Below are 19,441 nucleotides of genomic sequence, written 5' to 3'. Positions count from 1 at the left end.
GGAATGGAGATGAGTTTAATGCACATCAAACATACAGCAAATCACCTATTGTTTCTCAAGGAGAGCCTTGAGTCCAGGCAGACCCAGCCCAGTGCAATAGGATACATCTCAATGACTTGGCAGTGCAGGTTCGCCTGTATGATCCAGCCTCCTCAGAGGATGGTGGTAGCCTTTGGGCCACTCTGCCTGGTCGTCAGGGCTGGGAAAGGCTGAATGTGAAGGGCTGAAGCCCAATAAGCCTGGTGTGCTGAAGGGAGGGTGGATGGCAGCATGTTTCACAGCAAGGAGTACAGTGCAGGTTAATAGCAAAGTGTGCAGGAAAGGAGGAGTGAGCAATGTAACTGTACAGCATGCTTGTAAACACCCCCGTGGCAGGGGTTTCCCCAAGGTCTGAGTGTAAGACAGCTTAATATGGGGGGAAAATGAATGCATGCACAATATAAAGTTGACAAAAAGTCTCCTCTGCAAACCCTGATTTGCCTGGGAAACTGAGTACGTGTTAATTGTGTGCCAGGAGTGCCCAGAGCATCCCAGATCGATGCTCCTTTGTACCATGGCCCCAGGTATTGGCGTGTTACAGGCATGTCCCTGTCCCCAGAAGGTTATGAATCTCATAAACCAGATAAAGCATCCGTCTGTGCTGTATGCAGCGTGTACCCACACCGCTGCAGCCTGAGCTATCCCGGGATGCATAACTGTCCCGGCACTGTGTCCCAGCAGGCAGCATGGGAAGGATGGGCTGTAGCTGTGTCCCTGCCAGCACCCCACAGGTGTGAGCACAGGGACCACCGCGGGGCTTTGCATTGCACTGCGTGGGCAGCTTATCTCTTCCTGGGCTGGGAATTCCACCCAGGCTTCCCCAACCCCAGCGCTGTGCCTCCGCCATAGCATTGCAACACGTGGAAGGGATTAAACCTGGTTTTAAATGTAACGTGGCCTTGTAAATCCCAAGGCTGTAACGCAGTTCAGAAGTAGACTGAAAATACGGCCTTGTTCTAGCCAGGCGAGTAGGGCTGAGCCTTCTTTATTTACTTTTTCTCTTGTACACGTGAGTGCGCTCATATCATTTCACGCAGACGTTTGTGGGCTCTTTCAGTGCGAACGGGCAGCCACAGCTCTTGCTGCAAAGAGTTCACAAACCAGCAAAGCTGCTATTGATTTCAGGGGGTGCAAAGCTGGGCCCACCCTTTATTTACTCCTCTAGGCTACGCTGGAGCCCAGGCAGCAGAGCACATCTCTAACTGCTTTCATGGGACCTGCCAGAAAGGCCAGCTCAGGGAGAGGCCCTGGCGAGGCAGCTGCAAGCATGCTCGCTCTTTCCAAAAATTTCACCGCATCCTGTCAAATTAGTAGGTATTTTTTTTTTTCCTTCCCAATTTCTTCTCTCACATGGGTGAAACCTTGACAGGAAGGTCCCCCACCCCTTCAAATTCAATGGCAAAACTTCCTGACTCTGGTGGTGTCATCATTGCACATCCCTCCCCGCCCTGGTTTCATTAAACTCCCCAAAGTCGCTAACAAACCTTTCACACATTGCAACAGAGCCTTCAATTATTTGGATTGGGTTTACATCAGCATTTGCACTCAGACAGATATTGCACAAATGGAGAGTAAGAAAAAGTCTGTCTAGCTGAGAGTTTAGGACCCATTGGGGAGGAAAATTAGCACCGAGATCTCCATCCCCGCTGGCAGCACTGCAGGCAGGTCCTGGAGAACCTGGCTTCTGCAGCACCCTTCATCACCCTGCTGGGAAGCACTTTGGTGATGCTCAGCCTAAACGCGTCCCTCCTTGCTTTTACACCACGGCTCCAAGCTTTACCTCTGCCTGCGATTCTGCTGGCTCCTTGGCTCGGGTGCCCACATTCTCCCCCTTTAGTCACACTGCAGCTTGGCTGAACATATTGCATGTTCATCCGCCTTCCTCCACACCCAGATGTCTTCTGCGGCTCTGCCGGAGCTTGCTCCCCGGGGCAGCTTGGCCCCGCGGGCACCCAGAGCTGGTCCCTCTGCCCCGGGGCCACTGCAGCCCTGGGGCACCCAGGGGACCGTCCCCTCTCCTCCCTCGCCCTCGGCGCAGCACACTGGGGGACCTGCCGCGTAGCATGAGTGCGTGAGGCCTAATGAGGGAGGGAAAGAAAAGGAAAAAGCCCAGTTGATTTACTTGACTATCAGGCTACTCAATGGTTTCCTTTCCATCACCCTCCTGCAAGCACTCAGTGACAGATGGGGACAGATTGAGTGGTTCGATGGAGTGAGGTAATATTCCACTAAATCATTCCTCTTTCTCTCACTGTCAGAAAGCACCCGGACTTCAGCCCTTCCTTTGGAATCTTCCTGTGTTTCCCTCTGTGGATTTCTTTTTTTAATGACAAAGCCATTTTAGCTCTACCTCTGCTAAAATTCCCGAGAGAAGCAAGCATTTATAACGTATGATAAAATGGGTGTTGTAAAACAGTTAGCAAAAGGAAGGAGTGAATCACCACGACACAGAGAGGGTTCTGGTGCTGTTTACTGGTGTTTCTGATTTCTTTTTCTCCCTGCGTGCTCGGGCTGAGCCCCAGTCCCCGGTGCAGGGACCCCGGCTGGGCAGGCAGCAGGCTCCCGGGCAGCTGTGCCGTGGGCAGGCACACAGGCTCACGCTGCACGTCTCGCAGATGGAGGATCCATTTTATTCCCTGGATGATTTGTTCCAATGGTTAATCATCCTCACACAAACACAGGATTATTTTTTTTTTTTTAATGACACACCAGTAAATAATGTTCAGAAACTTTAGGACGGGCTTTCTGTTCACCGGGCGATCTCTTGATTTCTGCCTACTCTATTAGCGCTGTGATGACTGCCTCAAGTTAACTGCGACTTCACAGCTTCCCTGTGCCCTTGCGAGACTAGCTTTGAACTTGAAAGCCTCCTACACAAAGTGCTTTGCGCTATCAACCTGGTCACGGTAGAGGTGAAAAATGTGGCACTGAAGAAAGTGGCTTTCTGATAAATACATCCACAGTACAACCGTGCATGACTCACAAGATCAAAGACAGAGTGCAAGTACTGAGGTCATTAAACATGAATAGAAATACAGAAATGCAACAGCTTGCTTTAAAGGCTTAGCTTGACTTTAAAGTTAAGTGATGAAAGCTTATGTAGTCGGCGATTGTTCACCCGTGATAATGCTCTGCTCTTGGCATCGGTAGTTCTGTGCTTTACAAAGGTGAGTAAGAATAATGAATCATTTTTCAGATAAAGTACTGAGGTGTGGGGCAGTTAATGACTTGCACCAAGTGAAAATAAGCTCAGAGATGCTCAGCATCATCAGCTTTAGGGAAAGTCAGAGCGCCACAGATGTCAGGCCTGCTGGAAATTCAGCTCTTGGTCACCAGTTCTACAACCAATGGATGAGTAAGGATTTACCCTGCACAAGGTCCTTCATGAATGACACACATCAGAAGTCACCAGCATAAAAGGAGGTTTGGGGTAAGACTTCCATCGGCACAGCCCCAGCCCAGTACGACTCTGCGCCAGCTTTTAAGAGACCATCTTCATTGATGGCCTTGCTCTGATGGCTCCGTTTCTTCAAGATGTTGTATACTTTACAATATTCTGAAGCTTAAGAACAGCATAGCGTGGGAGATGCTTTCTGGTTCGTATCACAATCGAGCTGATTGTAGCCAGTGCAGTGTTTTGAGCAACTATAAAGGAAGCTGTGCTAAAATTGAGGATTTTAGGGGACCTCTATTGGAAAACAGCCCCCCTGCTGTGTTTCTAATAATTCTATTTGCAGCATAACTACCTAGTACAGTTTCTGGAGTATTCTGATACGTCATAGCATCATCTAATCTGCAGCCTAAGTTAATGAAGTGCCTTGAGATACTTAACATCATGTTCTGCCAGTATGTGGCTGTTACTCTGTCCGGAGCCTCTTCTCTTAGGGTGCTTTGGCAAATCTGAGCAAGTGCAGGTGCTAGGCAGGAGCAAGGTGACTGTGCTTAACCACATGGGGCAAGTGGCAGAGGTCCAGCCAAACTCTACGCATCCTTTGCTGGGAGGGGAGGGAAAATGCCAGCTTTGCTCTCCTCCGAGCTCAGCACAACGTGTCCCAGGGCAGTCCCGCAGCATATGGCAGAGCAGCCTTCTGGAGGTGTAGCTGTATCACATCCAGGTAGAGCCCCAGGAAAGAATTGTTGCTATCAGACTAAGCCAAATTCTTGCCCTTTTCCTCAAAGATACTGACTTCACACCGTTCTGGGAAGCAGCTTTGTCTCCCTTGGTGCAGACCTCGTACTGGAAAAGCAAATGATGACAGCTTGTGGGCTGTGCATCCCCCTGCTCATCCTTCACCTCCAGCATGACTGCTGAGTAAGACCTGTACCCAACAACGTAATTTGGCTGGGGCCAAATATTTCAGCCCCTCTCCTAGCAAACTCTTTCCAAACCTAACAACAGAGCCAGCAGCACCCCACAGTACTCCAGCCCTTGAGTGTTGTAAAGCAAGAGATGGCCGTAGCCAGTACTTGTTGCGATTTCAGACCGGTGTCATTTTTCAAGCTGGCCTGACATTTAAGTTTATGCTAAAAACCTCCACTGACTTCAGCACCGCAAGATTTTGACTGGGAATGTTTGGAAGGAATGTGTTAAATACCTGGTGAGTGAGTGAAGATGCCAGCAGCAATCAAGATTTTTCCAGCGCAGCGCCACTTTCTGCGACTGCAATTCTTCACCACAGATATGCAAAAGCAAGCGCGCCGTGACCTCTGAACTAGACTGCGGAGAATCTCTGCGGGAGATGATGTTGGTATTTCCTGTGATACACAGCACTTGTGTTGCCCAGAATATGGAAAAGTATCATACGTGTGCCTGGAGGGGTATAGAGAGGACTCGATCTATATTCTGGTCAAGCACAGGTAGATGGAAGAGCCCCACTGCCATGCAGCTCACCAGAACCAGGCTGGTCATAGAATCATAGAACCTCCAAGTATTTTGCATTTTTGTCACTGGGGATGGGGAGAGGGGTTCAGACCATCTGAGTTTTCGCAAGTGAGCCCAGGACTTGCACAACAAGCTGCAATAGCTTCTCACGTGGACGTGGGAGGTAATTATTAACACCCAGCTCTCGCTGAGCCTCAGCCATTAGCACTTCTGAGCGAGACCAGCAGCACTCTGGTTTTCGGATGGGCAGCTGGGGGCATGGAGCCTTATAGCCACTGCTCACAGCTCCCAACGTCATCAGGGATGGCTCCCTGTGCTCAGCCCATTCTCTTAACATTATTTGTCTCCTTTTGTTATCCAGAGCAGGTTCTCATCCTCTCTGTCACCCCTTCTCTGATCTCGGTCAAAGTATTTAATCTCTGTGACCCACTTTCCCTATATGCAGACTAAAGGATGCTGTGAGAATGTGTTAATACTGTGCTTTGGAAATGCTATTTTTTTTTTTTTTCAACTTTCTTATCTTTTCTCAGATTTTAGAAGGAATATTTATCCTTTAGTGTCTCTCCAGCCCTTTCTGGTTTTCCATACTTTCTTGGTGCACTCTCAGCCAGCAGGATAGACTTGCAAAGTGGTGTTTGTTGGTGTGCCGGCACCAAGTACCATTTCATTTTCTGCCATGTCTGTCCTTGATATTTAGTTTCACATTTTCTGGAATGTAGCCCTATTGAACAACGCCCATCTAAACCCTGAATTAAAACTACTGGAGTTCCTTCTCTTCTGTACTAGCGTGGCCAGGATCATAATCTGCCTGATATTACAAGTACCTAAAATACAAAATTAACTTCACACAGCACCGATTCTGCCCTCAGAGTACATCAGAAGTCCTGAGACAGCCCTGGAAGCTACATGCAAGCGAAAGGCACAGTATACAGATATCCTTTTTAAACTTTTTTGTATCCTTTTGCTGTAGCAAGGCTGGGTCTGGCTGCCACTGGTGGGTGACAGCAAAGCATCTGTTATCTTCAGTGGGTAAGAACCTGACTCGCCCATCTAGCGAGGGCATCGCTGAGACGGGGGTTGCCTATGCACAGAAATTGGCATTCAGTACAGCAGCGCGGCTTGATAAGCTAAGTCTAAATAAAACCACCAGGTCACCCAAAGGTGATTTTTCCTCCCCCGTGTATACGACTGACTATACAACTCGTGCTTAATTTTTCTAGAAGTGAAAAATCTGGTCCTTGCAGCTTTTAAGGAGGTTTTAAAATAACTATTCTCCCATCTCTGCGGTTTAAATAGAATCATAACTGTACTACTTATAGCCTGGAAGAGAGAGAGGATGCCAAAATATCAGGCATTTTTATCAGAGTAAGAGAAAGAAAACATTGGCTTGGGTACCAGCAGGATTAGGAAAAAGAAGGCAAGATTTGAGCTAGAGATCACAGTTCTAGGCCCCTACATAGGAAGTTTCTTAAATTTTAAGGCAATATGACTCTGCAGAAGTTGGAATCCCACTGAAAAGACCTAACAGTAAAACAGGCATGTAAGGTATACTTGGAATACAGTTCCCAGCAACAGCATCAATGCCTTGCCCTTAAGTCTTTGTAACACAACTCTACCTGATTACTCATCAAGATTCACTAAGCAATCATCTGATAGTCCAGGATGAAAATATAATTAGCACCGATAACCAACTTCTGCTGTGATCTGAAGTTCTTGACAGCTTTCCTTCCTTCTTTCCTTTCCTTCCAAACAGCTTTGTAAATGATCATTAAGTCTCCCTTTGTTTTCAAGATACTCCATCCACGGTCATATTTCTTAGCCCAGCTCTGGCAGTATCGACACAGCTCCATCTTCCTCCTGCCTGCCTTCTCTACAGCTATACCAAAAGCTCAAATTGCAAACTTCTCAGTGTGCACTTTGAGAAATGTTGCCTCTCTGGTGTTCACATCTGAGTTGGGGGTGGAAAGCAAGACATTAAACCAAACCAGAAGCCCCCCCTAGTTTTATTCCCTGCCTAAATCTGGAGCTGCCACATTAGCCTTCTCCTGATCTGTCACACGTGTCTCTCATGCGCTCGCTTCACAGTCAGGACAACTATGTCTCAGTTGATGTCTAACAACTTTGGACTACTCCCTACAGAAATACTCTTAGCACAGACGCAGGTTTCTTCATGGAAATTGAGCTTATCGCTGTCATTTTGTGTGCGACTTGCTCCAGCACTGCTATGATTAATGCTTGTTAAACGTTACATGATACATCAGAAAGCAACCACGTCAGGCACAGCTTCCTCCGAGACGGCTAAAAAGTTGTGTCAAGACCCTGCCATCAGGCTGATAGTTTAAATACTTCAGCGAAGCTTTTGTAGAACAATAAAGCAGGTTAAAATCCCATACTTAATAAATGTAAATTACCCGTTAAGAATACAGTTTACAAACGAGTACAGAATTAACCAAGCCACCATGTTAAAAACCTGCTTTGCCAACTAAAATTAGCGATCCACAATTACGCACTCATTTCTATCATTAACAGAGGAGCTATTAGCTAAAACACAAACTTGGTTTCTGTAGACACAAAAAATTGTGCTATTTAAACCTGTTGCCCATCATGAACTTAAGTCTTCTTAAAAATAGCTTTAGTCACTTTTATTGGTATAAACACCTAAATTGAGATCTAACAGCAAATAAGGATTGTGCTTGTCCATAATAACCTCAGCTGTGAAATCTACTCGGACACAAGACATACAACCTTCCACATACACAAGTTATTTGTCAGCAAAGCAGAATGCTGCCATTCTGAAACAATTACATACAGTAAAGGTTTTCAATATTTTATTAAAGAAAACAGTCAAAATGTACAAGTATTACCCAGGTTTGTAGATAACTTCCTATAAAGGCAGTAAAATAGGAATTTCAATCTAGGTTTTAAAAACTGCTATAGTTGATTAAAGTTGGTATTTTAAAATCACGTTTCACAAATAGTTCTGAAATATTACCAAATAAATAGTGCAACAAGAAAATTGAAATTAGTTCTACACTGACTGCATGTCAAGCAAAAGTTATAAGTAACCGCTTCAAATACTCAAACCATTTGAGAATGAATGAACCCAACAGCTCCCACCAAAAACTGACTTTGACCACATCAAGAACGTCCTCTTCTTGTTCTTCACTTAAAATCAAATGATAATAAAACAACACCTCTTGAGGTCATCAAAAATAACTTTAGTATAAAATTGTCTTGGCCCTTATCAAATATTACATGAGTAAAATTGTTAAGCCTTTATCAAAACAGACAGGAATAGGAAAACAAAACAAAACAATGTCATGGCCTTAATCCGTATCTGTTGGAATCATGTCTAGAAACGTTAGAAGCAAGACCAGAAACTCGGAGCCCTGTTTTGTTTTTAAAAACCACACAATCACAAACAAAAACAGCTTCTTACTGCCTAAGGTTTGGGGGTGTTCTGCTCAAGTACCTGTTCCCATAGACAGCAACCTTTTATGTTCTGACGAGAGCATACGCAAAATATAGAAAAATAAATAAAATAGCTTCTTACAGCCTAAGTTTTGGGTGCTGGGTGGTGGTTTAGTATGTCCCCACAGGTCACACTCTCTTGAGATTGTATGCAGAAACATGGAAAATAATATCCATCTTTCTTTTTTAGAAAGAGAAAAGCCCCCCCTACATCCCAAAGCTCTTGAGATCGCAAAGGATGGTGCCTTGGGTGCTCTGGATGCTTTGGCAGCACGGGAAGTGGGCTCGGAGGCAGACCCTGAGCTCCTTGTTGAAGATGAAGCAGAGGATGGGGTTGACCCCTGCCTGGGCAAATGTCATCCAGACGGAGGTGGTCAGGTAGACCTGGGGGATGGAGCTGGCCTTAATGAAGACCCGCAGGTAGCAGGCCACGATGTAGGGGGACCAGAGGAGCAGGAAGAGCAAGGTGATCATGTAGAACATCTTGCAGAGCCTTTTCTCCATCTTAAACTCCTCCAGCACCAGCAGCCTCTTGATCTGGCTGTGGGTGGCCTGCCTTATGCCCACGAGGGTGGGCGGCGTGGGCCCCCTGCCAAAGCCAGCCGTCCAGTTCGCAGCTGCTTGGCCAGTGGCTCCCGGCCCGTGGAAAGTCCAGTTTTGGCTGATGGCCGGTACCAGCTGGGCCGGCTTCATCTTGCGGTGGCCGTGGATGAAGAAGAGCAGCTTGATGTAGACCAGGTGGGTGGCGGCGATGACGGCCGCCAGCATGAGCATGAAGCCCAGCGTGTCGTTGGCCTTGACGTAGCGGTGCTCGAAAATGCACTGCTCCTCCTCCCGGATGAACTTGTAGGTGCCCACGTCGAAGACGGGGGGGAAGGCCATGGCCATGGAGAGGGTCCACACCATGCACACCACAGCCAGGCAGGTCCAGCCCGTCATGCGCTTGGCGTAGAAGCGGTGGTGGGCGATGGCCATGTAGCGCGTGACCCCCACGCAGAAGAGCAGGAAGGCGGCGTGGAAGCAGAAAAGCACGGCCAGGAAGGCCAGCACCTTGCAGCTGAGGGGCCCGTGGGGCCAGGCGGCCCCGCTGCGCACCGACAGCATGACGAAGGGGAAGCAGGCCAGCGAGCGGAGCCCGTCGGCCAGGCAGAGGTCCAGCAGCAGGTAGTACGGGGCGCGGTGCAGGTGCCGGTCCTTGAGGATGAGCCAGGCGAAGAGCACGTTGCCGGCCAGGCTCACGCAGAGGATCAAGCCCAGGGTGGCCAGCTTCAGCCCGGAGGCGCTCAGCAGGCCGCCGGCGCTGGGCAGGTGCGGGCTGCTGCTGCTCCCCAGCTCGCTGCTGTTCGCCATCGGGTCCTTCCTCCTCCTCCTCCTCCTCCTCCTCGCCGCTCCGCGCAGGCAGGGCCGGGGGCTCAGCGCCGGGGCAGCGCGCCGGGGCCCAGGGCCGCGCCGCCCGGCGCCCCCATGCCCGCCGCCGCCGCCCTCCCCCCGCCGCCGCCGCCCCGGCGACGCCGGGCGCTGCCGCCGCGCTGCCCCCGGGCCATGCGGCGCCCCCCGCCCCGCGGCCGCGCTAGGGCCGCGCCCGCCGCCGCCGCCGCCCCCCCATGGGGACGGGGGGATGCGCTGCTGGGGGGGGGCGAGGCGCGGAGCGGCGCGGAGCCACCCCCTTACCGGCGGCGAGCTGCTCCTCCGCGCCGGGCGAGGGGCCGGCCGAGCCTGCGCACAGCGGCGGCGGCTCTGCCCAGCTCCCGCCGAGGACAATGGGGTAAATCCCCCTCCCTCCCTCCTTCCTCCCCTCCCTCCTCCTCCTCCTTCCCTCCGCCCTGCCTCCGCCCCCCGCGCAGCCCGGCCCCTGCGGAGCGCGGGGCTGAGTCACAGGCGCGGAGCGGCGCGGAGCCTCCGCTGCCGCAGCGGGGCCGGGAGGGGAGCGGGGCCGGGAGCGGAGCGGAGCGGGGCCGGGAGCGGAGCCGAGGACCCCGCCGGCCCCCGCCCTCCTCCCGCCGCGGCTGCGAGGAGGGGGGGATGCAGCGGCGGGGGTGGGTGCCCAGAGGGGCCCCGCAGGCACCCGGCTGAGCCCGGGCATCGCTGCGGGGTGGGGTGGGGTGTCCGGGTGGGGTGTCGGGGTGGGGTGTCCGGCCACTGCTGCCGTCCCGGCCTCGGGGCCCCCCACCTCGTCCCCTTCTGGAAGCGGAGGGGTGAAGCCGCTTATAGCCTGCGGAGCTGATGTATGCGCGTGCATGCCCATAGATACGCGTATGTACCTGCCGCACATATGGATTGATCCCACATATCCATACGGTAGCGATACACCTGTGTCACATTCACCAGTGTGCTTTTGCTAGATTCAGCCGTACCAAACAGCCATTTAACTCCCTCTCCGCGCAGGGGAGGCGAGTCCGGCAGCGCCTGTTGCAGCCGAGCATCCAGGCGCGCGGTCCCTTGCCGGGCAGGGAGGTTTGCAGGGGCTGGAGGTCTGCAGCAAGCTCACGAGGCGAACGTTTCGGTGTGAGCATCAAGGAACAGCTGCCTCTGCAACTCAGGGGCCTGACAGGTGGGGTCTGACGGGGGTTCCTAAGACGATGGGCAAAAGGTCCGCGTTGCTGCTTTCTGCGTTGCGCAGGGCTTGCCACCTCCCAGGCTCCGTTATGTAGCGCCTGGGGAGGGCAGGTTTTTGTGAGCTGGGTGAAACGCCTTTGGCCTGACTAGCACAGAGCTTCTGCTGGTGCACCCGTACGGTCAGCGCAGGTTTATAACAGGCAGTTTAATTAATGGAGGCCAGTGAGACGCAGCTCCTTGTCCTCTCTCTCCCGCTTTGCCATCCTTGTGTATGTAGGGCAAGGCCTCTCGGTGTGCCTCGTAAGGCACGCACCACCGCGCGGCCCTGGGCTCGCTGGAGATGCTAATGCAATTATCCTACTATTACCGAGTTTCCTTCATGGCCTCTCGTGAAGGACACGTCTGAAATCCTTTTTGAGCATTCTATTAAAAGCCATCAGTAAATTCAGCGTTATTCCAGAAACGATAGCAGTTAAATCAGCTGCATCAGCCCCAAAAGCGGATGTCGGTGGAGCAGCTTTTGAGCGGATCTTTCTGGCTGGTTTCAGAAAGTCTCACTGCATCTGACGGGGGCCGGGCACCAACCTCGATCGTGCCACCAGCCGTCCAGAGCAGCTCTGCTGAACTCCTGACGTTTAAACAGTGGTAGAACCAAAACCAGAATTTGGCCCAAATATGTGTTGAGGGCAATCTGCATCACACGCAGGACTTTATTTGCCCGTGGATCTGGTTTGTATCTGTTATTTATTGCTAGCGTTAGGAGAGCAAAGAAATTCAGAGAGGGGGGAAAAAAAAAGTGGCAGATAATTGAGGCTGCTTTTTGCTTCCTACCAGTGCATCTGAGCTGTTTTCAGTTGTTAGGTTTCTCATTTGCACCGAAGTTTGACTGTGACAGAGAATTGCCCACGGGTTGTTCAGCGCTTTGTGCAATTTTCAAGGCGTTTCTCACATCCGTGCAGTGAGTTGAGCGCCGGGTGCGCGGTGTCCCCTCGGCAGCCCTGGCACCGGCATCAGGAGCGGTGGCTTTCTGGAGGAGCCAGGGACACCGTGTACCTCGCTTGCCCCAATTGCAACACAGGACCGCGTTTACAGACTCTCCCATGGCTGGGTGCCAGCAGCCAAAGCGCTTTGCCAAGCACGAGTACGAGGATGGGTTGTCCTTGGGGGTGTGTGGGTTTTCGGAGAAGCAGAGGAGACCTTATAGCCCGTGGTAGCTCTGTGATCTCTGCCATCAAGTGAGCAAAAGGGAATAACACACCTGCTTCCCTCCTCCGTGCCTGCGGGTAGGGTTTCTCCTCTCCCTGAACGCTCGCCAGCGCAGCTGAGCTGGCTCAGGAGCTGCCGTAATTCGCTGCTATCTTGCCAGGCCAGCAGCAAATTGCTAGCTCATCCTTCTCCCACCTGTAGCGAGGGGAGAGCAGGCAGGGAATGGCGTTTCATCCATCTTCCCAGGCCTGCTTCCCTGATGGGGCTGCTACATAGCGCTAGGGCGGTGTCAGCCAGGAATTTGGGGCCAGCTTCCTTGCGGGGCTGGCTGAGAGGTGCAAGGCTAAAGGGCCAGCCAAAAGGAATGGGGCAAACAAGGAGAAGGTGGGGGGGTAACAGTCTTCATACAAGCGGGCTCCTCGCCTCCCAAAGGGGCTGACGTGGGGTTAGACCCACCAGGATAACTTCGCCCTCCCTGCCCCAGCTGGCTGCCCTGTGCAGGCAAGGCATGCCTGCACCTCGGGGTGCTTCACCTCTTTGCATCAGACCCATCAGGTTTAACCAAGTTCCTCCCCTGGTCTCAGTCACAGTTTGGACCTTAGGACGGTGCCACATTTATGGTATTTGACTACAAAATGAGAAATAGGGTATTTAGTAACCTCGCTGCTGTTGCAGAGCTGCTCGGGGAGCTCTTCCAGCCCACAGGGACTGCGGTGCCTGGGGAGGTGTCCACTGCTAAGAGTCAAAGGAGCTGCAGGGACTGCCCCGACATCCCCTTCACCCTCGGTGCTGCTCGGCTCTGCGGCGTGCTGCCGGGGGTCGAGGGAGCACCTTTGCGCACGGGTGTATCCCTGGACATGGCACGGCGCTGAAACACCGGGCTCCGACCTCCGGTGCCCAGGCAGGCGCTGAGAACACTGGGTGTATATTGATTTGGGCATAGCCGGACAAAAGCCAGATCCATCGCAGTGGTCATGGGGAATAGGTAATTTCCAGAGATTGTAATGAGTGTGTTAAGCTATTTCCCTTTCTCACTTCAATCACTTTCACAAAATGAGTTTAATGAAGAGCTATTCTGTGCTTACAAAATGGTGCTGCACAAGCTAGATGGATTCCTCTGACCTTTCAATGTGCTTTCCTTGAATTGGCTGCCTCTTCGTGTTCTCCGCTCGCTGCCTTGAATGGGAAAGACAGCTGAAATACTGACTCTTACAGAAAATACTGTGGCATATTGCCTTCTTTCCACCAGTCACCGGTATTCTTCCCGAAGCCTTAGCTATTTATTATTGGTGGTGTTATTTGTGTTCTTGTGTCTGGGAGCTCTGCATAGTGTTTCTGGAAAGAGAAGTGCCCTGTATCCTTAGTACTACTGTAGTAGCAATCGGTGTTATCTCTGGTGTGACATAAGGGAAGAAGTAGGAAATGTCTGGACATGCCTGAAGGACAAACCCAGAGGCTCTCCGTGGCCAACATGCCACCGGGAAGCAGAATGGGTGAGAACAGTTAGCCAAAACAATTTTGCCATCACACATAATTCAGGCAAGGAAAAGTTTTCAGGCTTAGTATTCAAGGAGATGCAAAGGTCAGTTTGGAGCAGAAAGGGATAACAGAGGTTTGAGTTGGATGCTGGCACAAGAAAGCTTTGGATCCTCCTTCCCAGCTTCCTGTAATTCCCAGACAGCTCTCCGGATGACATTCATTATTTGTGTTATCTTTGCACCTAACGGAGTGAGTCAGGGACCAGGGTGCTGCATAAGCAAAACAAAAAGCTGTCCCTTTTCCAAGGGAGCTTAAAATCCAGCTGCGAGATGGGAGAGAGCCGATATGAACCCTAGAGAAGGGGGAGGATGAGTGAACAGCGAGGCTGCAGCCTAGGGAATGGCATCGGCGTAACCGTGGCCATCACTCATCCCTGCGAAGGGAGGAGGGAGTGCGAAGAGATAATGAGGTAGGTTTGTGGGTGTTTACAAGGATCATGATAATACTTTGTGACAACAGCAGAACAGAAGATGACACATTAAGGTAATGTTTGGGCACGGGCTAACGTGAAAACAGTGTGAGAAGTTTTAAGTCTGCAAAATTTACAGTGCTACCCAAATGAACTGCTTTGCACAGGAGTCATGCTTGCCCTCTGTAACCAGGGCACAGCCACGCTACGTGCCAGTGAAATGAAGACAGATTTAAAGCAATGCTGGAAAACCCCCACCCTACCTCTCGCTTGCAGAGGGTCCAGATGTCAGGTCGGGGACGGGGCACTGGGGACTGCCATCAGGCTGGGAAGAGCACAGGTAAGCAGAGGCTGGATCTGTGCTCGGCAAAACACTAATGAAGCATTTTGGATGTGTTGTGGGGTTTTTTTTTCACGGGAGTATTAGCACGGCCGTGCAAAATGTACAGATGACAGCGAATCGGATGAGAGTATGAATGCAGCTGTTGAATCCCGATTTCCTGGATGGCAGCAGAGGATCTGCAGGCGAACAGTCACATAGCTGCAGCTATCTGGCAGAGAGGTATCTGACAGCTAGCTATCACATTTTTCAAGGGCTTATTCCTAGCTGTTTAATACTTCATATGCTCTCTTGGGGAGGGAGGAGAGAAGAACGGAGGAGTATATTTGGCACAGCAGGGAAGTGGACTCGGGTCTTTTCGATCCCTTAGTGCTGTGCTGTTGCAGAGGGAGAGAAAACCTCATTCCACAGCGGTACTAATCCTCCTCCACAGCAAGCTGAACGTTTTGAACTTGAACAACTCCTCTCATTTTTCCCCCATGTGATTGTGAGTCAGGCTGAGCTTCTCTATTCTTCTCCATAATTGAGTAGGAGATTATTTTGACTGGAAATAACCAGACACAGGTATCATGGCTGTGAATGCCTCCATGCCACTTGCTAAAAGTTCTGTAGCCTTCTGCAAAGGGAGCTGGTCTTTAAAGACTTCGCTCAATGGAGAGAGAAGAAAAGCAGAGGGGAAGAATAGCTCCTTCCCTGCTCACTTCTCTCAGTGGCTCTGCTAAACTTAACCCGCTGAATTGTTGGTGACATGCTGTTCTTCAGAAGCAGCTCTTTTGTGGAGGAGCTCCCCTGTGACATGGGGAATAGCCGCAGCGAAACAGGAAATATCCCTGACGTGATGGCTTTCTACAGGAGCTTGTAGCTGCGATTCCAGTCCCACGGACATGCCGAGCAAGTTACGAAAAGCCGTTCCTCTAAAATCTCCAGGGGAGCCTCCCCCGGCATAGATTTTCCTGTTCCTTCTCTTCCTCCATCCACAGTTCTCTCTCATGGGATGTAGACCATCTGCTGGGGTTGCACTTCCCACCCCTCTGCCCTGGAGGCAGTGACCGGAGGAGCGCAGGGCAGGGGAGGAGCGGATGCAGTGTCATGAGGCCATGTCAGGGCGCGCGGCCTCCTCCGCTGCCGTGGCGGGTGATGCTGCGAGATGCCATGCCCTGCCGGTTTCGGCTCTCGGTGGGGTCCAGGGAGGCGGGTGCAGCCCCTCCTCAGGGCTGAGTTTTAGCTTTGCGCTTTCCTACTAGCAAAGCTGGATACTAAGGAGCATTTCACAAGATCAGGCTTTCTCCAGTTTATAGCTAAGTGGGATCGCTTCAGGCTATTGAACCAGCCTGCTGCAGACTGGCCAACCCCAGAACTTTTATCTGTGTTGTAGCAACCTCAAGCCACTGCTGTTCTGCTTGTGCGTCTAATGTCTCAGCTGCTTACTGAGGAGCTAATGAGCTTTTGGAGATACATGGGTGCTATAAACTCCTTAGGCCGGAGGTAAGCAGCTTGTTGCCTTTAGGAGCCCTGCCAGCCCTTGGCTCTGCCGCTGTGGTGCTTCTTAGGGCCCAAGTTCTTCGTTAGCAGGAAGGGTTAGAACGTCTCGCAATAAATAAGTGTATCCCTGATTACACGCATACACGTGTGTGCTGCAGCCATCTCCACTGATGGCTGAGGTAAAACCTGGCAGCCGGACAAACAGGCAACAACAGGCTTTACGCACGGTGTTGTCACGTCTCCCTGCACGACTGACTGCAGCCCTCGCAGACTGCCTTCCCTGCCCAGGGGCTGCGCCGTCTCGTCGGTACAGGAGGAAACCCCCACCCTCCTCATGGTGAAATGGCCTTCGGCACCCAACAGCAAATTCACCGTGGACAGCGTGGGCAGCTTCAGAACAAAAGGTGGCTGTTTTGATTATGAAACAACTTATTTCCATTGCTATCCTTTCTCTGCTTTCAGATAGACCTACTATGAATGCCCGGCTAGAAAATTCACTGGGTTAAAAAAAAAGAAAAAGGTAATGCACAACTGAAAGTTCATTTTCAAAGCCACTGTGAACGCAGGTTTTTACTTCCTTAGTATTAATTCAGGCCTTGCTGTTCTCCGCTCGCTGTCTACAGTGTCTGCCATCAAAAGCAATCCTCCGGCAAATGGGCAACAGGCTGCGGTTGCTGCTCTTACTAAATGCTAAAGAGAGCTTTCAAAGAAGATCTGCTTGGCTAGTCAAAGCGTCTTCATCTTTATTGTGTGTTTTACTTCCCCACCCACCCCTTACATATTACTCAGGTATAAATTAGCCCAACAGCACTCTTCCGAGGTACAACTAGGAACATAATTTGGCATGCAACTCTCAAATTTTTGTTCAGTTGCTCTCCTTGGAGCAGTTTTGGAATTAATCTAATCATCAGGGAGAGTTATTTGAGGTGCTGGAAGTACCTTCTAATACCATCTTTTAACTTGAGTAAATAAAATCCGAAGGCTGATTTCTTTGCTGCTTTATTGTCCTTAATATATTACCTTTCCTGTTGGTTTATACCTGTGCACAGCTTAGACTGAAGCCAGAACTACTCTCTCGTTTTGGCACTCTGCACAAACGGATGTCCCCTCCTTGCCTGTGGCTCCTTCCCCCGCCTTCACAGCCGGTTGAAACGAAAGGATGAGCAATGCAAAAACCTTCAGTGTGACTAAAACTGTGAGATTTAACAATATCAGAGAGTCCATGAACACTAGCTGAAAGCTAAATTCTTTGTTAAAGGCGTGTTGTCTGTTTAGATAAAGCCCTTGCCAGGGGGCTGGAGCGGGATGATAATCCAGCAGCATATTCCCATGACCGAGAGCGGCGGTTCGGAGGTCAGCTCAAGGCTCTCCGCCGCCGCCGCGGAAGCAGTACAAACAGTTCAGCGTTATGCCTGGAATTCAAATCAAGACATCAGCGGCCTCATGTTCAAGGGCTGAAAGTCACTAACTAACCCTTCTGTATTTAAATTACTTCTTCAACAAAGGCGTTCTCATGTCATTTAATTTTGAACTATAGAAATAGCACGTAAAAAGGTTTTGCAGTTTAGACATGTTCGTGGGTCTCAACCAACTTTGTGGGCTAAGTAAAGCGTAAGAAACTTTTTTTTTACCATACTATCCTATCAACTGAGCTTTTAAGGCAGGCTGATGAAAAGGAATCTATTATTTTAATAGCACTTTCTTGCTGGTAAAAGGTCTTGCTAACTTACTGAAGCAGAGCTTGAAATAACAGATAAAAACTATCAGAAAAGCTGTGATGTAGTTTGGAGCTGGGTGAAAATTGTGACCAAAATCTGAGCCTACCCAAACCCTGAGTTAAATTCCAAAATGGCCCAGGATTCCTCAGATCATCATGCCAGCTGTTAAGGATAACAAACAGCTTATTTGTTTGGGGGTGGGTTGGTTTTTTTTCTTGGTTGTTCCTTTTGTGCGAAGGGGAGGACTGGGTGGGTTCATTTTTTATTTATTTGGCCATTTGCTCTTGTATGTTATCTAATGAAGTTCACTTCAGTGATGCAGGGCTGATGAGGGAAAACCTCCTGGTGCTGTGTTAAACCTGAAGGCTTCATACCTGAGAGGGGCAGGGTATGGGCTTTTGGGAAGATCCAACAGGATTTCACATTTTTTGTGATCTTGGAAAAAATTGTTGTGGTTAAATAAAAACAAAGCTGAGGGAAAAAAAACCCAGACGTTGGTTACGTGCATAGTACAAAAGCCTCGTAGAAAGCCTCTGTGGATGATCTGAATGCCAATTGAATTACCTTTACAGTAAGGACACGATGATTGGGAGGGCCGTGGAAAGCTGTATGAATTTCATCCGTGCAATGCGTGAGTCCGGCCTGGGAAACAAACCTCATCTGCCAAGTTCTGTAGGGCCATTTGCAGCTTTTCTTCTCGAAGGAGGGACCCGGCTCTGCAACCAATAAATAAAGTCAGAATTTTGACATTGGTTTCAAAGGAAGCTAAACCGAGCTCCATGAAAAGGGAGGGCTAGCATGCGATGCTGCTTTTTCTTTTTTCCTATTAATGTGACTAATTAAATGTTTGTATTTTTTAAGCACTAACTGGGTTTTGATGGTCGTTTAGAGACTTCGAGAAAGTCAATAATTTTGATGAAATAAGACTGTAGACTCCAGAACAAAGTCCACATGGAATCCGTGATGTTGCTAGGATACAGCTATTAGTATTTTCAGTGGCTGGGGTATTTTTTTTGGTGTGTGTTTTTTTTTTAATAGAGTCGGCCTAACCTCTCTTACAAACAGTAGAGGAATATGTGACCGCCTGATCCCATTTACACGATGCTCCCTCGATTTACAGTAACGAAGCCAAACTTGACCCATTAGTTTCAGCCACTTTTATTTGTGAAGGAGAAGCACAGAGAGTAATTTTGACCTGAGCTGTAGGGAGCCCATTTGATCTGAATCTTGATTTTTTAAAACGATGTGCAGGATTTTCTCCCTGTGGGTGCTACATTGCTGAAGTCAGTCTCCCTCTAGTGGTTTATTTCCAGAGGGGCCCTTGGCTTTACTGGCTTGGATGGGTGCAGAATTTGCTGGAGTGTGATGCAAAAAAGTTGCATGACTCCTATAAGCTGAACTGTAGAGCAGCGTTGAACTCATCATTTGCAAGAGGTGAGCATAAAAACCTATAAAAATACTATTTTATGTGGGTTTTTTTTTCTATTTTAGAATTTGTTTATTTTTTACAGTATCAATAGTAGATGAGGCTTTCCATCCCAGGCTTACTCTGCGGTACAGGCCAACACAGATGTGGCCCTTGCACCTTGTTTCCTTCAGCTGTATACTGGGATGCCTGTAAAAAAAGATCAGTATTTGAGCTCATGTTCCACATCAAAGCCAATGCCAGATGTGGTGCCAGTAACATTCTTTTTGATTTAACATAACACAGAATAGCATTGTGGATTATGCTATTTTGGGATGCCCGTGTTTGGGGAAGTGATATCTAAGTGAAACACTCTGCAGATATTTTACTGGGA

The 19,441-nt window shown here is 49.9% G+C and overlaps 1 protein-coding gene across 1 annotated transcript; it reads right to left on the bottom strand.

Moving 5' to 3' along the window:
* Positions 1–8,599: 8,599 nt before the first annotated feature.
* Positions 8,600–9,742, bottom strand: GPR27 (G protein-coupled receptor 27). The gene has a single exon (XM_009487131.2). It carries the CDS (start codon positions 9,740–9,742, stop codon positions 8,600–8,602), a length of 1,143 nt encoding a protein of 380 aa, XP_009485406.2.
* Positions 9,743–19,441: the final 9,699 nt, after the last annotated feature.

Source organism: Pelecanus crispus, chromosome 7 (genome assembly GCF_030463565.1).
Source record: "Pelecanus crispus isolate bPelCri1 chromosome 7, bPelCri1.pri, whole genome shotgun sequence".
Classification (NCBI taxonomy): domain Eukaryota; kingdom Metazoa; phylum Chordata; class Aves; order Pelecaniformes; family Pelecanidae; genus Pelecanus; species Pelecanus crispus.
Note: the sequence above shows the minus strand (reverse complement) of the source record. Positions and strands in the feature narration are given on the sequence as shown.